General features: G+C 48.1%; 1 protein-coding gene across 4 annotated transcripts in view; it reads right to left on the bottom strand.

Annotated features, from left to right (window-relative positions):
- Positions 1–20963, bottom strand: part of SAFB (scaffold attachment factor B) — a 36472-nt gene that overhangs the window by 6988 nt on the left and 8521 nt on the right. For 2 of the 4 annotated variants that reach the window (XM_032307402.1, XM_032307411.1), the window contains exons 3-15: positions 15432–15496; positions 15144–15350; positions 12027–12089; positions 11422–11454; positions 9380–9407; positions 7930–8440; positions 7457–7506; positions 6529–6623; positions 4732–4881; positions 4549–4631; positions 4062–4201; positions 3799–3887; positions 1750–1856 (exon numbers count right to left, since the gene is read on the bottom strand). In XM_032307402.1, coding sequence (XP_032163293.1) covers positions 1750–1856; positions 3799–3887; positions 4062–4201; positions 4549–4631; positions 4732–4881; positions 6529–6623; positions 7457–7506; positions 7930–8440; positions 9380–9407; positions 11422–11454; positions 12027–12089; positions 15144–15350; positions 15432–15496 — 1621 coding nt within the window. The remainder of the gene's footprint in view (positions 1–1749; positions 1857–3798; positions 3888–4061; positions 4202–4548; positions 4632–4731; positions 4882–6528; positions 6624–7456; positions 7507–7929; positions 8441–9379; positions 9408–11421; positions 11455–12026; positions 12090–15143; positions 15351–15431; positions 15497–20963) is intronic. The other 2 variants (XM_032307420.1, XM_032307426.1) reach the window with 1 other exon arrangement.

Genomic DNA, 20963 nt, shown 5'->3' with positions numbered 1-20963 from the left:
GTGCCGACAAGGCTGCGCGGGGACCCGCGGCATCCACTGTTGCCAGTCTCCCCGCTGGCCCCTGTGCGTGTGGTGGCGAGGAGCCGGGGGCGACGGCTGCCAGCTGTCCTCCCACAAGCCCTGGCCACCCACTTACAGATACGGTCTATACCTGCAGAAATGCATACTCTGGCCTCACTGTGCTTGTGGTTTGGACCAAAACAGCTACTCCTCTCATATGCACTCCTGATGCCCAGCGAGGCGGAGCCCACGGCACGACCAGCGGCACCTGGCCTGTCCTGTCGGCAACTCTCTCCTGTCCGCTCTCCGGTCATGTTACCGTTGCCTTATTGCACTGATTTCAAACTGCATTTGTTCCCATCGCTCATGTACAGAAGTCACGTTTGCATTCGGTCAACTTCTCCTCTGTGACATTCTGAGCTGTCCAACCCTAACTCCTGAATTCGCTCACGTACACTTTCTGCGAACGCAGACGTTATGTTTCACGTTCACGTTCAGTCACCAGTGTATGGGGAGGGTTTGGTCACGGGCGTGAGCGGGAGACCCAAAGCGCTGTGTAAAGAGCAGCCAAGTGATCTGAAGCTACTCAGGCTCTAGTCTATCCTGTCACGTTCGCAGATCACACCCCCACACGCGCATGGGTCAGGTCTGCGGCTCTATCTGCCAGTTACCTCAAGAAAAGTGCCCGCTGACCGCTGCCTTGCCCTTGGAAGCAGGAAGCTGAGTGTGGACTAATTAAAAACAATGCTTTACCCCCTTTACTCATTCTTACTCTGCCAATAGCGCTAATGATTATTTTAGACTATGAAGTTTAGGGGTACCTGGGGGGGCTCAGTCAGTGGAGCGTCTGAGTCTTGGTCTCAGGTCATGATCTCTGGGTCATGAGATCGAGCCCCATGTAGGGCTCTGCACTCAACAGGGAGTCTGTTTGATATTCTCACTCTCCCCCTCTGCTCCCAACCTGCCCCCTAAAATAAATAAATCTTAAAAAAAAAAAAAAAAAGGTTTCTTGATAGTCAAAATTAACTGTTGTAACTCTCTCCCTACATACGCGCCACCGTTCCTTTTTCCCTTTCCATAGCTTCCGGAGTACATTTGGAATGTTTGCTAACTAGCACTACTATACCAGGAAGGCATTCCAGCTCCCTACTGTTACCTTCCATAATCTTTAATAAAGAGATGGGCAGGGGCGCCTGGGGACTCAGTCATTAAGCTGCTGCCTTCAGATCAGGTCATGATCCCAGGGTCCTGGGATCGAGTCCCACATCAGGCTCCCTGCTCAGCAGGAAGCCTGCTTCTCCCTCTGCCCACTCCCCCTGCTTGTTTCCCTCTCTCACTGTCAAATAAAATCTTTAAAAAAGAGAGAGAGAGGGGAGCTCAGCGGGTTAAGCCTTTGCCTTCAGCTCAGGTCACGGTCTTGGGGTCCTGGGATCGAACCCTGTGCTGGGCTCTCTGCTCAGCGGGGAGCCTGCTCCCCCCCGCCTGCCTCTCTGCCTACTTGTGCTCCGTAAAATAAATAAATAAATCTTAAAAAGAAAAAAAAAGAGAGAGATGGACCTATGTACTTCTCTGAGATCACTGAAAAACGAAAACAAAAACAAAACAAACAAAAAAAAAGGATGAAAGCCAAAGGAGTCAAGAGGTTTAACGCAATATTCCACAGAGGACTTTGGAAATACCCCCTACGACATGATTATAACTAGTCCAGAGATACAAGCAAACCAGTAACACTCCTGGACATGGACTCACCTGCGGGACTCAGAGTCTCTTGACTTCCGAGGCTCTTTGACTTTATCAAAGGACACAACTGACCGCTTCTCTCTGCTGGCCGATTTGCGATCCTGGCTCTTGGAAACCTGGTTCACCAAAAACATCCAGAAGTTAAAGCAGAAATGACAACAGAAGAATCAGGCAGGTCCAGGTCCACGCATCCGACATGAAGATTGGAAATGAACGCTGTATGTTTAATGCAACAACCAAGTAACAAGGCGTTCCCCTCCTAAAAACTGTCACGTTGGGGTGCTTGGGTGGCTCAGTGGGTTAAAGTCTCTGCCTTTGGCTCAGGTCATGATCCCAGGGTCCTGGGATCGAACCCCACATTGGGCTCTCTGCTTAGTGGGGAGCCTACTTCCCTTCCTTTCTCTCTGCCTGCCTCTCTGCCTACCTGTGATCTCTGTCTGTCAAATAAATAAATAAAATCTTAAAAACAAAAACAAAAAAAGCCCCCCCAAAACCCAAAAAAAACCCCGTCACATTTTCCTTCTCATAATTCAAAGAGCCTTATCTCCATGCTCAACTACCCCCAGTACTTTGAACGGGGTCGAAACGGCAGCACTTCCACGCCAAAACTTATTAATGATCGTAACCAATTTTTTAAATATTTTGTCTTCTGCATCTACAATCAATTCCTTCTGTTCTTTTCCTTCCTTAACTAAACAGGCAGTGAGCACCTGACCACAGCTACTTCTGGTGTATCTGAGGATTCCCGAGTGATTTTGATGAGATTGTCCCATCTCAGCCCTGGAGCCTGTACTCCTGTTTTGGCCACTTTCCAATTACTTTACGTAAAATAAATGTAAAAGAGCTCACTTGTATTACAGATTTGCGCAAATACAAGCAGACTGAAACCTTCCGTAACTGCAAGGCTGGCTTGCCAGAGCTTCAACGGTTTGTTACCTCGCAGCATGCGGCGGCATGGCCAGCCGGGGTCTGGCACCTGGGAACTTAGTGCCCAGAGCGCCTCCAAGTGAGAGCTCCCTGGTAAGGGCGGTTCACTGGGCCTAGACCATGCAAATGTGCTTTGTGCTGACCACCTGCTCTCAAATCTCAAACAGAAGTTTGGTCTGTACCTGGCAGAACGCCTATGTAACCAGGCCCCAGTAAAAGCCTGGGGTGCTGAGGCTCTAACGGGCGACGGTGATGGGCGCCCTGGGCAGGAGCAGTCCCCACATGCTGCTGCACTTTCAGCGCTGCGTGAGCCCACGGGCAGAGGAGAGCTCCAGGGAGCCTGCAAGGGTCTCCCGCACACTCTGCCTGCGTCTCTCCCCCACGATCTGGCTGTGTCTTTACTGCACCACTGGAGTCAGTCTTCGTTGGGCGTGCCACCACAGGGGAAGCCCAGCGGTCCTTAGCGCGAATCACGGCATGTGGGTAGCCTTGGGGACCCCGGACCCGAATCTATCAAAAATTGCATTTATGGACAACAGCTGCCCAAGACTCTAAGAGCAGGAGGAGTGAAGTGGTTAAGAACCCGAGATGGGTCCTTCTGTGAATTGTGTTCTGTGGAGCACCTCAAGGATAAAGAGTGTGGGACTGAACCAAAATGGAGGCCAGACTCAGGAAAGGCAGGAAAGGCTGGCTGGGTTGCATGTGAGTTTAGGAATGCACGACGGAGCTGCTGCAACTTCCAGGGGAGGCAATGGAAACAGCCAGACCCGGGCTGATTCGGGGCAGGGAGGGCAGGAACCAACCAGTCCCATATTTGAATTTTTTAAGACCAGTGCTCTAACCCTTGATCTACTATGGAACCTTCTCCACCAAATGTGAATTTTAAAATCAGCTTTAGGGAAATAAAATAAAAAAATAAAAAAAAACCTCTCATCAGAAAAGAGTTAAGTATTTATAAACAAAAGCTTTTTAAACTCTGCTTTTTAGCATATCAAGCTGTCTACATTTTAAAAAGGTATACCACCTTCCTCTTAAATGAAGTTCAAGAACTGCCTAAACTCTACAGAAACGTAAATGAAAGAAATGCGAAATGAGAAAATACTATGCCCTACTGTGAAAATTAGTACTCACCCTCTCTTTGGATCCGGATGTTTTGACACTAATAACAGGCACGCCTTTCGATTTATCCATCACCACGGTCCGCTCCGTGCCTCGACTTCCTACAGGAGGAAAGGAGTTGTGTGACGTAAGAAACAAGAAACACTCAGATTAGCAAAAAGTACTCAACTCTATGGCAAAGAAATCCAGTCCGTGCTGTTGGCTGACTACAGCGAACCACAAACCACACCAACCAGGAAGAGAAAAAACACAGGTGGTATCTCGGGGGACAACACCTGATTTCGTAGTCCGGGATCGCTCTGACGGGCCAGGTTTCTGATCGTCTTGATCCTTACTCTTTTCCCCGCCTCCATCTTCGCTCTTCTTAACATCCTCCTTCCGATCGGCTTTATCTTCCCTCTTAAGGTTCGCAGACCTAGAAGTAACGGCCCAGGACACACAAGCATGTTATGTCCGGTACTCAAGAAGCGAAGCGAAGCAGCCCTTGGCCCTTGGGACCCTTGGCCCGAGCACCGCAGGACCAGGAGGCTGCCTGGGCCGGCACGAAGCGACGGTGAACAACAGGAAGTCCCCCCTGCTCTCCCCAAGCTCCCCTGGCATCGGGCCTGCAGGAAGGACCGTCTCAGCTGCCGCAGGTGAGACCCTTCCCCCAAACCTAAGAAAGGAGGGGGTGAGGAGCCCCGCGCCCCCCAAGCTGTGGAAAACGCGCAGACCGGGAACTACAGAGAAGTCGGCCACAGCTCCCTCGGAGCAGAGCAGTACCTGTCGCTGGTGCTGGACTTCTCCTTTTTCCCCTCACCCTCTCTCTTTTCAGAGGTCTTCTTCCCAGTAGGCTCATTTTTCGCCTGAAAAAGAGAATCAAACCCAAGTATTACCACAGCCACATACACGTTACCTGATATATATATAAAAGGGTCACGTCCCTGGAAGAAAACGACCACTCGCCTTTTCCACTGAGATCATCTTCCCGTGGAGCTCTGTTTTGTGCAGGTGGTTAATGCACTTTGTGGCCTCTTCTGCTGTGGACATTGTAACGAAGCCGTAGCAGCGAGCTCCAGGACTCCGGGCATTTGTCACCACCTTGGCACCCACCACCTCAAAGGAAAGCACACAAAGGAAAGCTCAGACAGGAGTCCCCTCCAGCCCCCATGGGAAACGAGCAAGGCATCCCAGTTCCCGATGCTTCCCGCGAAACCTAGAGTCCTGGTGACCTCCCTGGGGTGCGGACATCGGGGAGGCCGTCACCTGGTGCTTCACAAGTGGCATCTGAAAGCGGGGAAGATGAGGCTATTGCCTCACTGCAACTCCTCGGAGGCTCTGCCCCCGACTTCCGGCTGCTCCTCCTGGGGACCAGGACGGCAGTGCCGAGGAGCGGCACGGAAGTGAGATGCACGGCACGCCGCTGCCGGCAGCCCACCAGCCGCATGCGCAGTGAGGCAGGAAGACGGGCCTGCGGATGGAGCCCGACAGAGGACACGAACTCGGAGCAACCACGAGTCGTGGTGCGCACGTCCGGGCGCTACAGGCACATCATCACACATGACTCAGTTTTCCTGACGGCCCACAAGCCAAGGGTTGGCCCCGAGGCTCGGGGAGGTCCCACACAGCCTATACTCCCATCCCTATTCCTGTATTAGGCCACAGGGAGACTCAGATCCAAGGGAGTTTCTGAAAGGGCTGCTCCCTGACTCAAATACCCAAAGCCTGCAATGTACCCAGGACACTGGAGGCCCCGGGTGACAGGTCCCTGCTGGGAGCACCCACCTGCTGAGGGCCACAGAGAATCATCAAAGGGATGAGCCTCAGGGACTCGCTAGTTACTGCTACAGGCACGTCGTATTTAATTTTGCTCATGAGTTCTTGGACATCGATAACCAAAGTAAATACTATTAGTTTTCTCTGCTGTGATCTGTTGAACCCTTAGTACAAATAAAAAGTCCGTGTCTTCCGCTTGCCCCAAAAGCTACATCTGAGACAAGGAGCCCAGGATATTGAGGACAACTAGGGAAGCGACCCAGCACAGGTGCTGTGAAACATACAGGGACCCGCAGCAGGCCTCGGGGCCAGGGGGAGGCGGCCGCTCTACCCATCACGGCCACAGCTCATGGCTGAGCAGGGAGGGAGGACAGGCACGTGCTCCAGAGGGCACGTGGCCAGCGCTGGCCCAGCTGTGGGTGAGCGCAGGGGTGTGGAGAGTCACGGGGCAGAGGCACCAACAGCTCGGCTCCGGCTCCACACACCATCTGGAGGAAGCAGCAGCTCTGAGGGCTCCCAGATGTACAGATGCCGTGGGGAAGGGCCAGGCTCACGGCCACACAGCTGCGGCCTCCAGCTCTCCGCCCCAGTCTGGCTCCACAGGCCCTGTTCACAACCCCCTGCCACAGCCTCACTCGTGTTCTGAATCTTCCCAACCCACCCTCTGCTACGACCCCCAAAGCCCTCCCTGAGTTTACGGCCCAAAACCACATAAATGAATTCAGGAAATCCTCTGACTGAAAATGGTGGCCTTCGGCAGGGGAAAAGGAAGAAAAAATACGAAGCTGATGTGGGATCTGGGACCTTATACCTCTCTCCCTCTAGCCGTGGATAGACAGATTGTCCACGGCCGTGAGCAAATGTGAGCTTAAAGAATGGCAACGTGCTGTTCAGAGCAGTCACCAGGAGGCCACAATCATCTGCATGTCAAGGCCATACTACACTGGCTTCAAAACATTTTCTTCTCCAGAAGACCCCTGGTCTTACCTTCCCATATTTGCTGAAAAGATTCTTCAAATCTGTCGCTCTGGTAGTAGAAGAAAGTCCACTGACCCAGAAATTTCTACCACAACTGCTCCGACCTATTTCAAAAGAAAAGACTGGTCAGAAACACCAGACTCACCGGAGCCTGAACCTGGCAGACTGAAGGCATCCCAGACCACACTCTTTCCCACCTCTCCCAGATGCCAGCTGGGGCAGAAGGACCCGCCCCCTGCCCTCACACAACCCTTGCAAATGCGCACGAGGCCCACCAGGGCTGGGAGCAACGCCACTTATGACAGTGATTCGGGGCTTTTAGAGCCATGAGAAGTTTGCTCCCTTACGAGTCACCCCAGAGCATTAGGCAGCACACCGGGGCGGCTTCCGAACATAAAGCTGCTGTCAGGATGAACCCAACTCAGATGCTTCTCCTTCTTGTCACAAATACCTTCCCTCCTACATCCTTTGTTGGTATTCTAGGCTGCTAAGGACTCTGAACCGACAGAATGTGTTCTCCATTAGCGATTTTTTAATAAACAGAAACGGTGTTGATAAACCTGATGTGCCAGGTAACCCCAAGGTATCCTGAAACTGGACAAAAGCTTTCCATATGCAAGTGTCCCTGAGGCTAAGGCACCAGAAAATGGGGCGGGGGGGGGAGGACAGTCAGGGTCAGCAACCTGAGAGGGTCACGGTGCTCTAGCGAAAGCAAAAGTCAGCTTCAGATCGGTACCTTAACTCTGAGGACCTGGCCTGCTGCCTACAACCCAGAACCTGCAGACTGAATAGCAGAGGAGCAGAGAAAGGCTTCAGGAGAGGCTGAGGCAAATCTGGGTGAGAAACGCAGTACGCAGTGAATGAGAACCAGAAAGCCCACCGCTGCCAAGGCCAAACGTGGTGCAAGAGACAGACCGCTGTCGCCCCAGTGACCTACCCTTTTCCTCTTTGGAAAGCCTTTTTGTATCCGACTCATCTTCGACAGAACTAGAGACAAAAGATAATGTCACTCCAGAAGGAAGAAGCAGAGACGAAACAAACTCAAAATTATAGAACACGTGCTGAGGTTGCATACCTACCCGAAATTTAGTTCTGAAAAAATGATACCCCGACAAACTGGTATTGGAAATCTGACCTAACCATAAGATTTCAGACCCACAGGAGTTAATTAATTCTGCTGGGCTAAAGATAATTAGGAAGAATTAAAGAAAACAACCATGATAGGTTGAGAAAAGAAAAAAGATTATGTAATCAGTTTAAAATAAACAAAGAGAAATAAAACATGGTTCAGAAGTAAGCTACGACTGCATCAGTCTGGCTGGCCAATTGCAGAAAAAACAGCTTATGTGTGTCATTAAATGACCAATGGAAAGGAGATAGCGTCTGGTCTAAAACTGAGAAAAAACAAACCTCATTTTCTGATCAGCGCCCTCACTGGCTGAGGACTCTTTAGGAGCCGGAGGGACTTCATTACAAGCTTCAAAAGCAAACTTCTTCACGTCTTCTTTGCTATCTCTGGGGTCTGGGCTTGAGGCTTCCGGGGGCGCTTCCGCGGCCTCCTCGCTAGAGGCTTCCGTGCGCTCGGAGGCTTTACTACTCTGCTCAACCGGCTGCTCTAGCCCTACAGGCTCACAGTCCGTCCGCGCGCCACCGCCTGGCTGCTCCACGGGCTCCCTTTTCACTACCGCTAACAGGGTGTCTGCCCTGCTCGCCTGAGCTTGCGCTGTTGACTCGCTGGCCAAATCTAAGTCACCCTCCTCCGGGTGGCCGCTGCCAAAAAGGTCCTCTTCCTCCGCAAGCTTTCTGTCTGGCCCCACGCTACTTGTATCCTGTGCCAAGGGCTGCTCCAGCTCGGAACCTTCTTCTTTTACTGGCTCAGATTTACAAGTTTCCCCCAAAATGTCGAGTATTTTCTCATTTTCTACGGATTTAACAGGAATAGAATGGCACAAGGTTTAATTACCAGGGAAATAAAGCAATCACAAATGCGGAACTGGCACGGCTGCCACACTAACACGAAGAGAACCGCTAGCTACACAGAGATTGGAAAACCCGCGGGTACACAAAGTTACACCGGTTACACTACCTGCGCTCCAACCGACTGCTACAGTAAGCCGCTACGCTACATGGAAGAGAAAAGCATCCCAGAGATTTAACCCCCAAAACCTTCTGGCTGATTCTTGACAGTCTTCATTCTGTCGTCGTTTACATAGGACTCTTCCAAATTTAGCTTCCAAAGTCCAAGGTGCTTAACTGAATGTATCACCATTCACTGAACAGCTCAATTTCCAAATTTCTTTGAATTTCTTTTAACAGAACAGTCCAACATGAAAACCAGAATCTCTTCCGTCGGTGCTCTGAGATATTTGCAGTCCAGAAAGTGAATAGCATTTGTTTGGAATTCTCATGAAGAAACGCTTTCCTCTTCTGGAATCCAGTTATGTCTCAATGTTTTAAAATGCGTCTCCCTACAGCTACCTGCACTGCCTGAATTAAAAACCACAAAGTTAAGACACTGCCCAATATCACAAGATCTGTTTTGTGGGGAGCACAACAATGAGCTCGCGAGAGGCATCATGCAAACTTTCTACATACGTTTAAGTGCCGTTTACGTTTAAAAAGGCATGAGATCGGTTCATCTCAATACGTTCTGTGACATGAGAAGCGAGCCACCTTCACAGATCTGGTGATACGGCTGGGTTTCCAATCTCTATGATCCTGGTCTGTTCTGGGTCGTAACCCTTCAGAACAATGTCTACTACAGTAAGGCAACTTTTTAAAATTAAAGAATTTAAATTAGAGAAGGTGGAAAGCTAGAATGGTTCAAACCCCCGCTGGTAAGTTTTTCATTTAACAGTACCTGGCTCCAAGGATGGCTCTTCAATTTCCTGCAACAAAAAACATAAATAAGATTGTGCCAGATGAATGAAACCTACAGCTTCTTTACACCAAAAACTGTAACTAAAAAGGGCACTTCTAAAACACGGTACTAGGAAACTCACAGACACGACAGGTGGAGAACCTAGTCACATTCAGGACAGAGCCCACACACGACAGTGCACCTGGCCAGCCTCCGCCCGAGCCCCGCCCCACCCCCTCCGCCTGGGCTACTCTCAAGGGACCCAGGACCTGGTGGCTGCTCCTGTTCGTGCTGCCTCGTTTCCCCAGCGCCTGGCAACGTTCTCACTTTCCATGGCAATGACCGTATCACATGCCCGTCTGTCCCCCTAGACTGAACCCTTAAAAGCCAAGAGAGCAGGGTTTTTGTCTACTTGGAGCACGTAACAGAGTGCCTGACATTTACCAGTCATGGTTTTCGCTTAATGTAGTTTAACTTCTGAAAATTCGAATGAGTGAGGGAATAGAGGCACAGGCGGTCCAACCCCTGTTCTCACTTCTGGTCCTACCACATCTGCACCTGGTCACCTGAGCACTCTCGAGGATGACAACACACTACTCCTCCCTTATCTCTTCCACCAGCACTCCCCCTGGGCCACCTCTAATCCCTAAACATTCCTGAAACCCTTCCCAGGAGGCCCTGGCTGGCAATCCAGACCACTGCTGTTCCTTGCCTCCAACAGCACCCGGTCTTACTGTCCCTACGCTGTCTATCTGCCACCATGGTGAGCACACGGTCCCCTCTGGCCTATAGCTTTCGGCAAGGGCCCCTCATATCCACTCTCTCCTGACAGGCCCATCTACACCCCTCCTGATCCCCAGCCGAGTCCCACACATCCCCCAGCACCTAGCTCAAGGGACATCTCCTCCCAGAAAGGTTTCTCCCAACGGCTTCAGAGGCCGCCACCCTACAGAAGAGCCTCTCTCTCACTACGCGGTCCTCAGCGCCCACAGCCCCTCAGCGTGAGGCACTTTACCCTGGAATTCCAGCCACCACTGATGAGCGCGGGCTAGGTTCCAGGCACAAATGTAAACCCTTTACATCCACACAGTAATCATCAGCCCTAACGGGTTGGTACTATTAGTACCGTCCTGGCACAGAGTGGCTGGCTAACTGCCTCAGGACACACAGCAGAGCCACATTCCGCACCATGGCTGCGTGAGCGCGAGTCTCCATCAGCCCAGGTCTCTCCCCAGCCTGCTGGTTTGTACTGCACACAGGAAGGGCCCCGCGAGGATGGCGACATTCATCTCTGCACGCACGCCTGACACACTGCAGGCACGAACACACGCCTGGGAGGGGGGCGGGCGGTCTGCACCTTCGTGGCCGCCGGCCTGCCATTGTGAAAGCCCCGGGAAACTGCTCACTTTCTTCATACGTTCATTCTGTGTATCTTGTTTCTCAGGCAACATACCCTATTCTGGGACTGAACCCCGCAACTAAAGCCGAAGATCGTTCTAGGCAGAAGAATTCTCTCTGTAACTTTCTGCAGAGAGAAACAAAATCTATCCCTATCGGTGTCTGTAAGGGTTTATGTTTTTTCCACTTTAGCACAGGAGTCTTGGACCTAGAAAGACTTGAGAAAGTGTAAGACCCAGCTCCCCCTTTCCCTTCAGAGCCAAGAATGGGTGGTGTCGCTCTGCAGCTGGAGAGAGGTATTAGCCCTAAAGGTGGGCTGGGTTTTCTTGAGGTCTGCAGCTTCCTTGAAGCTGGGATTCTGACTTCCCAGTAACTATCCTTGCCCCTGCCTGGCGGAAGCAAATGCAGATTGCATCTGAAAGAGGGTTCTAATTAAGCAGTACAAGTGAATAAAATATGACAGCAAAATACCCCCAGAACCAAAATCAGCAAAACAAAACCAGCAAAACCAGCAAAAATCAGCAAAAGCTGACTGCATTTTCCAATGAAAATCACACAGCTACCCAGGTTAAGTTTATGTATCTAGGTAAGCTGGCAGAAAAATTAAAAAGGAAACTCAAGACCCACATTTATGTAAATCCTACCTGAAAGTTAGTCCACATCTCATTTGTTCTCATCTAAGATTTAATATTTACACAGATGATACAGTCAAGATGATAAAGTCATCAAAAGAAATCTGTGCATTTTCTATGAGACAAATTCCCAAAGGCAGAACCAGACCCCGCACCCCCAAAATTTCACCTTCCCCAGCTGTGATGTCAGTGTTCTGGCCATCCCCACCCTCCTGAATCCTCATCTGGGCCCCATTATTAGTATCTCCTGCGGGGGAAGTGTCCCCCAACCCCCCCCACCATCTCCCCTTACAAGTCTTTCTGCAGAGAATGCCCCCCAGAACAGATCAGACAGGTAGCCTTTCCCCCGGCAATCAAATCAACAAGAACTTCCCCAAACGGGCCCTCCTCTCAGCTGCAGATAAGCCACAGCGCTTGGAGGGGAAGTCAAGATGGTAAGTCCTTTGTGACAGGCCTGTTGTTACCTGGGGAAAGTGGAAGGCAAAGTGTCTGAAGACGCCAAGAGGGCAAACCAACCCTGCAAGGACTTTCACTTGGGAATGCCATACAATGTCTGAAGGCGTTTGCAGAAATGGAAGGCTGACCTGATTCTAAAATTCCTGAGACATACAATTTACCTGTAATATAGTGAAGTCAGATGATGAAGTATCTAAATTGTTTAAAGTTTCTTTGTCCTCTATCTGTAAAATAAACAAAAGTACAGTTTGCAATGCAATATTAGATAACACAATAGTACATCTGTAAGATGAAAAGAAAGAGCGATAAAAACTACTTATGACAAAATTCTAAACACAATGCAGGAATCCAAACAGCATTAGAGATTGACTTTACCTCAATTTAAAGAAATAGTACCTGCAAATAGACTGGGAAGCCCACTATGGTACCACTGAGGGTTTTAAGGTACAACCAAAGAAAGAAAAACAGAGTTTAAGTTGAGCAGAAAAGAGATTAAAATGAGACAGCACGTGACTCTCCCAAGTCGACGGGAACATCAGGTTTGGGGGCTGCTCTTCTGTGAACAACGACCAGAAGCAGACTACTGAATGGATTCTTGGATCTCTGGGGCCACCACCACTTCTCCAAGCCCAAATGCTGTTGCTACTGCTACTGAACCCACTGCCCCAGGATGACTCTGGCCCAGACTGACATGGCATATCTGAGTACTAGCCTCCTAAATTTCCTAGAGTGCAGGGACAGGAACACAGAACTACCAAGGCAGGTGGCCCACGGAGGCCCCTCTGTTGGGGAAAAATGAATGGTATGTTGACCTCCTATTCCAAGAGGTTGGCTCTGTCCAAAAAGGTGGAGGTTCACCAAACACATAAGGGAGGTTCATAATATTACTTTTTGAGAACCAAAATAATTTGAACTGCTTGCTGTAAAGCCCCAAGGCTGTTGTACTTTAGGGTAAATTATTTTGCAAATATTTTACCAACAATATGTCTGGCTATTACGATTACCTGACTAGGAAACCACCCGTGCACCACTCCTTCCTTGCCCTGATGCAACTGTCTTCAAACAGTCCAGGAGTGCTCACAAGAGCACAGCACACATGCGTTCAAGACCCCCTCTCCTTTCTCTGTCTACATGAGTGGCAGCACATTCTGTCCCCTGCCCTATTCTCACTTCCCTCTTGAGGACGGTTTAGTTCACATGAACCTACTTCCTTCGTTTACACGGTTATGTAACAGTAATAACTGTACTGCTGGATGGAGGAATAAAATCACACAGTAACAACACCGCTATGGTGTTGCTATATGCCAGGCACAGTTCTAAACCAAGGTCAGCAAACTTTTCCTATCAAGGGGCAGAGAGCGAGTATTTAAGACTCTGCGGGGCAGACGGTCTCTGTCGTCACTACTGTTTGGGAAATCGGCCACCACGGATGACTGCCACAAATGGGTATGGGTACGTTCCAACCGCTCACTGGCCAGTCTGAGGACTCTAGATCTAAGCTAGTAATAAATGTTCATCTATTCAATCCTCCCAAAACCTATCATTTTTACAAGTGAGGTCCAGAGAGATTAAGTAATTTGCCCAAGGTCACACAGCAAATCAAGTGTCAGACCTCTAGTGAATGGGCTTAATTCTTAACTTACCCTACTTCCATTAGTATAATTTAACCATCACTGGCAGACATGTAGGATGTTTCCAGGCTTTAATGAGTAAAGGTATGAATTTTGTTTTTTTGTTTGTTTTTAGATTTTTTATTTATTTATTTGACAGAGATCACAAGTAGGCAGAGAGAGAGGAGGAAGCAGGCTCCCTGCTGAGCAAAGAGCCCGATGTGGGGCTCGATCCCAGGACCTGGGACCATGACCTGAGCCGAAGGCAGAAGCTTTAACCCACTGAGCCACCCAGGTGCCCCAAGGTATGAATTTTCTAATCAGAGGAGGAAAAAACAGCCTTGAGCAAGAGCAGCTAATAAGGAAGGGTACGCTCTTCCTATAACTGCGTGAGTGTTTCAGGTCCTTTCTAGGAAACCAGCGAACGGAAACTTAGACCAAAGTAAAATTATACACCCTATTTGTATCAAAATGACGAGCCACTTCTCAAAATCAAACTCCCCATTCAAAGAGGACAGTCCCCTACTTCTCAGGATACTCAGAATCACTTCCAGGAGGAAATGCGAAAATATTCTAAGGCATGGCAGAAGCGGATCCACTAGCAGAGAACAGGGCTTCTGTCCCCTGGGGTGCATGGGACACTCACTGCAAGATTGGAGCCACGAAGACAACAAGGTACCTCCCAGCAACCAACACATAAGGATTTCTACTGAGATGCCCAAGAGCTTCTAATTTTCACAGCCTTTTCAGTCCACCGGACACGCACGCTTCCTCATGGAAAGTAATCTAATAAATAATTCGCACCAAGTCCACACGATGTAGGAGTGAAGCACACAGACTGTGGAATTAGCCCGGTTTTAACTCTCCTTCTCTCCTGAGCTATGTGCTGCCTGGGAAGCATTCTCTACCTCTTCACTCCCTGATTTCCTCAAGTGGAAAATCGGCAAAATACCACGCACATACGTCCCATTCTTGTTAAAAGGACAGCTGCCTAATGCCTGGCAAACAGAACTCAATAAATACTACCTTTATAACTGTAGTATAATTAGATTTGTTTCTAAAATGAAAAAAAAAAAAAAAAAAAAAAAACGAATGCTTTAAAAACCACGTCAAAGGGGCGCCTGGGTGGCTCAGTGGGTTAAGCCACTGCCTTTGGCTCAGCTCATGATCTCAGGGTCCTGGGATCGAGCCCCGCATCAGGCTCTCTGCTCAGCAGGGAGCCTGCTTCCTCCTCTCTCTCTGTCTGCCTGTGATCTCTGTCAAATAAATAAAATCTTAAAAAAAAACCAAACCAAAACAAAACACCACGTCAAAGCTTACTTTATGAAAGACTGACTAGGAGGAAGGCACAGATTGGTTCTTCATCAGGAAAAGGTCAACTTTCAACCTCTTTTGCTACTTTTAAGGCATGCGAGCCATACCACCACAGACCAAGCTCCTCTAACAGGAAGGTCTCTGACAGCACGCCGAAATGCTTCATGACGACACAGCCCTGGCAAGTTCACCTCGGCGAGCTGAGACACTTCTCAACAAAGTGTTTTCAGAATGGTCTGGATTCTCCGCAGTCCCACGGAACCAGCCCCGAGAGAGCTCGATTCCAAACATAAACCCTATCATCTCTCACGACATTCACGGCGCATCCTAGAGAGACACTGCCACGTTACCTACAGCGTGTTCTTGAAGCTGCTCAGGAAGCTCTTTCATTTCCCCCTCGACTAGCTCTCGGCTTTCGGACAGGGACTCTGGGAGGTTATCCGCATCGTCGTCGTCTACACAGTCGGCGACGCTGCCGTTGTCGATCTCCGCTTCATCCAATACGCTGATGTCCATCATGTCGATGTCCTGCAAGTTCTCCAAGCTCGTTTCAACATCCTCCTGCAACGAAATAGAACCCAGCCGTCCCGTGACTGCCAGAGTCCGCCCACCAAGCCGATTCACTGACAAGGCTGCACATACCTGTCCGTCCCCAGAATTCTCCTCTAGCCCGTTGTCCTCCACGCCCTCTTCTTCTGGTTTACGCCCTGAAGACAGAACAGTTTACAGAACCTGATCAATGACCTGTACCTTCCAGAAGCAGTAACTTTTACAGGCCCTAAGCATCACGGAATCAGACACCAAAACCTGTAGTACTTCCCAATTTCGGAACAGTAATCCTGTAAGCGTAATAAGCTCGCTCACAGCCCAAGCACGGGAGGTTCTGTTCTCATCAAGTGGGGGGGGGGGGGGGGCAACGAGTCTAAGGAGCTAGAAATGAGAGCTTAGGGTCAAGGTAGATCAGACCTGTATGAAGGCCTGGCCTTCGTGTCGAGCAGCTTTGCTTGTGGGGAAAAAAAATTTTTCATACAGTGTTTTTTAGTTAAGAAACATGGGGCATATTTTCCAACAGAAACGGATATAAAACAAAATATAACTAAGCAGTAAGAAAAGCCATTCATAATTTTACCACCTAGAGTTAGCCCCCATGTTACCCTGACACACACAGACATCCGCCTCTATTCTATGTGTAAACATGCACTACGCTTACAAAAATGACACTGTTCCGTCATTCTGTGACCTTCCCAACTACTAAGTTACGAATTTATTTCCATATTCTTTCACGGCATTACAGAGAGAGTGCTATTGATCTAATTAATACACATGCACGGAAACTCAAGAAAACGCTTATAAAGAACATCCTGATCATTCTTTTTGCACATAAGCAATTACCATTTTAGAGCATTCCTAAATGGCATTCCTAAGGCAAAGGGTATGTATATTTTTAAGGCTTTTAGTAAAAACAAAGAACCCGCATATTACCAAGATGCCCCAGAGGAAAGCTGCTCCGGTACAGTTCCATCAACGACGAATCAAAGCCCTGATCTTTCGGAATCTCTTTTAAAAACAGCTCTTATTTCTTACCCCTGCCAATGTTCCAGGCAAAAAGGGAAAACTTTTATACCTGAATATATCCTTAGGTTGAGTATTTTTTTGTTTTTCTTGTTCAGGAGGCTAGACTCATTTTCTGTCTCACATTTCAATTTTTGGACAAATTTGATCCACTGCTTTGAAAAATGAGGAAATCATTTCCCCTTAACTTCCGTCACTCAACCTTTTAGTATTTCTTATGAATAGATTTATTTTAGGACACTCACAATCTGTTCTGAAGATGACAGTTCACCGTGGGCAGGCACATGGGCACACTCCTCAAAATAGCTTTTATGTGGCCATTTGCCTTTATTTTTTTGTATAAATTATGAGGATGAATAAAAAAAGAAATAGGAAAATGTAAATGTTAATAGAAATGTCAGGGCTGTAGAGAAAATGGAGATCACTAGCCATGGTAAGACTGAAAGATTAGGGGAAAAGTGAAGTTTGGGTCTAAGAACAGGCTTGCTACAATTAAACTTACTCTCTGCACCATAAGGAATAAAATCCCATGTATGACATACGAGACCAGGTCTCCAAAGCAGAGGGTTGCACGGTCACGGATGTGCTCTGGAGCTACAGCTCCTTATCACAAGGGCAGTGCTCAATTTCTTTTGTGACTTAGTCACAAAACGAAAAAACTCACTTCCCTCAACACCTTTTCCCCAAAATGAGCATCAATTTCTTAAGGGCATTAAGGGTTTTTTGAGGAATGTAAAGGAAATAGACACTACCTTGCTTATACTTAAGAATTAAGCTTGTAAGTGTATGAAATGTGTAATATTCAGGGCAAAAAAGCGGGGGGATAAAAACCCAAACCCAATCATTTATACCATAATTGAGATATTTTAAATTTTATGAATAAATAAATAACTCTCTCATGGATAAGAACTTCCTTATTACATGTGTTACCTCATTTTTCTATATTCTTTTTTTTTTTTTAAAGAGTTTATTCAGTTATTTGACACAGAGAGCGAGCACAAGCAAGGACAGGGGCCCAGGAGGAAGCAGGCTCTCTGCTATGCAGGGACTGAGACTAGGGGCTTGATTTGGGATACTGACCTGAGCCAAAGGTAGACGCCCAACTGACTGAGCCACCCAGGCACCCCTGATTTTTCCATATTCTAATTTCATTCAGGAATCTTTCAGGAAATCTGAAAGGTTTGTCAGGAATACATTATTTAAAAACAGAGATCATGACACTAACAGCAGAATTCAATACATTATGTGAAACAGCCTTAGTGGCTGGCTGGGAACACCATTGCCATTTTGTAGTATCTATGACAAAACATGCCTTGAGCTTTTTAAAAAAATGTCTGGAACTCAACCCAATGGCCTTTATGTAAAGATATCAGGAAGTTGCACCAGCAGCATGTCCACAGACTTATATCTGATAAAGCTAAAGTCATTCTAAAATATATTTATTGGTTTTTGTCCAGTTCTATCCTAGTTACTAGGAAAAATCTAAGTAGGTCACCACAAATTTGCAATCCTTTCTCTCTCCCTTTCACAAGAAAGGCAGCAGGTTTCCAACAAGCAAAATCAGTTTTCCACTTTCACAACCACCTTTGCCCCAGAGGGTAGCACAGATATACTGCAGCCCAAACCCCCTGGGGTGGGATTGGGGAGCTTTCTCAAGTAAGAAAGGACACAAGGGAATGAGTGCTCTTAAGAACATTTAATCTTGGGGCGTCTGGGTGGCTCAGTCATTAAGCATCTGTCTTCAGCTCAGGTCATGATCCCAGCATCCTGGGATGAAGCCCCCATCGGGCTCCCTGTTTCTCCCACTCCAGCTCCCCTGTGCTGTGTTCCCTCTCTTGCTACCTCTATCAAATAAACATATAAAGTCTTTAAAAAACAAAAACGGGGCGCCTGGGTGGCTCAGTGGGTTAAAGCCTCTGCCTTTGGCTCAGGTCGTGATCCCAGGGTTCTGGGATCGAGCCCCACACTGGGCTCTCTGCTCGCTGGGGAGCCTGCTTCCTCCTCTCTCTCTGCCTGCCTCTCCACCTACTTGTGATCTGTCTGTCAAATAAATAAAATATTTAAACAAACAAACAAACAAAAACACTTGGTCTTGAGTACATACAGAAGAAAGCATAACCCTGGCTGGAAAGCTGATCAAGAAGCACTATTTGGGAAAAGGCACCCTACTTTCTAGAAAGAAGAAAAAAATGTGCTTAAGCCAATGCAGAACTGATGAGAATGGAAACCAGAGCTCTCCCCAACAAAGCCAAGCGCTTGCTTCAGCAGCAAGGGAAAAAGGGTGGCCCTCAGATCCTTCCTCCAGAGTGTCATCCTCATTCGCAGCCTCCAAATTGGAAGGCACAGCTCTATCTGCCCCGCTCTGGCTTCCCTAACCTGGCCCCAGCAACCCTGCGTGGGATCCTAGCTCCTCTTGCCCTGCGGAGCTTCTGCCTCGGGGATCATGTCCAAACTCACCAGTGGGACCGCCTCCCCCGACGTCTGCCGGATTCCCCCACAGCACCCCGAGTGGGCTAAAACGTATTCGATCGTAAATACACTGACGTACCTATGTCCTCATTTTCCCGTGAGTTTTACTTCCATGGAAGGTCGTGCTCCTAAGGACCTTCCCGCACGGCATGCGGACCCTCCTGCGTGTTTCACATCATGCCGCGCGCGTTCTTCTGTTTGTGGCCCCCGTGCAAAGAGGCTTCAATTCAGCACGTGCAACGGCTGCCCACCTCTCCCCCCCTTGCTAGCACGGGACACTGCGAGCAGTGTAAGGTTTCACAAGTGTGAGAGACAAAATGATAATTCTGCTTTTGTGTGCCTTCCTTCACTCCCTCCCGAGAGAACGTTTGTATCACAGTCCATGTTTGTTTCTTCTCTAGTCTGCGAACTGCGTATTCACAGTCTCCACTTTGCCGACCGGACGGCATGTCTGCCTTACTGATGTGTAAGAATACTCGACTTTTCCTGGGTATTTGTATTCCACAACGCTCTTCTAAGTCTGTTGCACTCGGATTATTTATGATGTCTTTTGCTGAGAGAATTAAACCTTTCATGCAGCTGAGTTTATTTGCCTTTTTGTTTTACTTTTAGTGTCCTGTCAGGTCTCCCTCACCAAGGCGACTATAAAAGTACTATCCTAGCCAGAATGTCTATTTTCCACAAAAGGAAGAAGAACACGTCCTTCCCCACCATCAGATAGAGCCAACTGCTCCAGCATCATCTACTGAAAAACCCTTACAGCCACCTTTTATTTATTAATTTGAGAGACAGAGATCATAAGTAGGCAGAGAGGCAGACTGAGAGAGAGGGGGAAACAGGCTCCCTACTGAGCAGAGAGCCTGATGTGGGGCTTGATCCCAGGACCTGGATATCATGTCCTGAGCTGAAGGCAGAAGCTTAACCCACTGAGCCACCCAGGCGTCCCTAGAGCCACCTTTAAAAAACATATATATTTCAGGGGCGCCTGGGTGGCTCAGTCGTTAAGCATCTGCCTTCAGCTCAGGTCACAATCCCAGGGTTCTGAGATCGAGTCCCGCACCGGGCTCCCTGCTCAGCAGGAAGCCTGCTTCTCCCTCTCCCATTCCCGCTTACTTCTGTTCCCTCTCTTGCTATCCGGCAAATAAATAAAAAATCTTAAAAACCATATATATATAAAGTAGGCTCTATAACCAACATGGGGCTTGAACCCGCGACCCTGAGATGAAGAGCTGCTCGCGTTAACAACTGAGTCAGCCAGGCAACCCCAATGCCAACTTTAAGATGAACAAATCTTCAAACTTCCGACTCTTCTGATAACCTACTAGTAAAATGAGAGCAACTCTACGTCACTGATTACTTAGAATTTCAGTTGTTACGCACTTTCTTTTAAGATCAGCTTGGGGCTGATCAACAACTTTCTAGCAAGATCATCACACCTAGGAAAACCTCAAAATTAGTCATGTCACAGGTCTTAAATATTTCCTTTTACTTTTATTTTGTCATTTAAGAACACTAAACGTGTTTTTTTAATATCCACCCTGCTTCAGTCTCAAGTATGACTGCCCCTCCAAAATCCAAGAGAATCAGTTAGTAAACAATTTTAACTAGCTAGCAAGCTCAGTTGGTACACAGCTCATATTAGCCAGAGCTTTATTTTTTCATGTTTCTGAAGCTGTCACTGGCTAATCTGATTGCTTCACTAGGATTTAAATTCATGAGGCTTATTCAGTCCAACAGACCTTACACACCCAGCACTGGCCTACAAGGTACCACTCTCCACAAAGGACAGGGGAGCCTAGAAGAAATAGCTGATTCCCAAGGTGCAGCAGGAAGTACAAGAGATTGGAATGCCCTGTTCTGCCAGAACGTAAGAAGGTGTTCGAAGACGGACAGGGATACGTCAAAAGGACACACAAGTCAGCCTGAAGGGCTCTCACTGGAACAATAAGAACATTAAAATAATCATCACAAAGGTTTATAACTTACTGAACGAAGTAAGACTCTCTAAGTACACAATGATAAATAGGGAAGAAGGGCGAGTCACCCCTTACAGCAGAAACCAACTAAGAAATGTAGATAGGATAATAAATTTAGAGAATCACCAACAGATAACAATCAGTGGGTGATAAAACT

The sequence above is a fragment of the Mustela erminea genome, chromosome 1 (genome assembly GCF_009829155.1).
Source record: "Mustela erminea isolate mMusErm1 chromosome 1, mMusErm1.Pri, whole genome shotgun sequence".
Lineage (NCBI taxonomy): Eukaryota > Metazoa > Chordata > Mammalia > Carnivora > Mustelidae > Mustela > Mustela erminea.
This window is presented reverse-complemented; position numbering and strand designations above follow the sequence as displayed.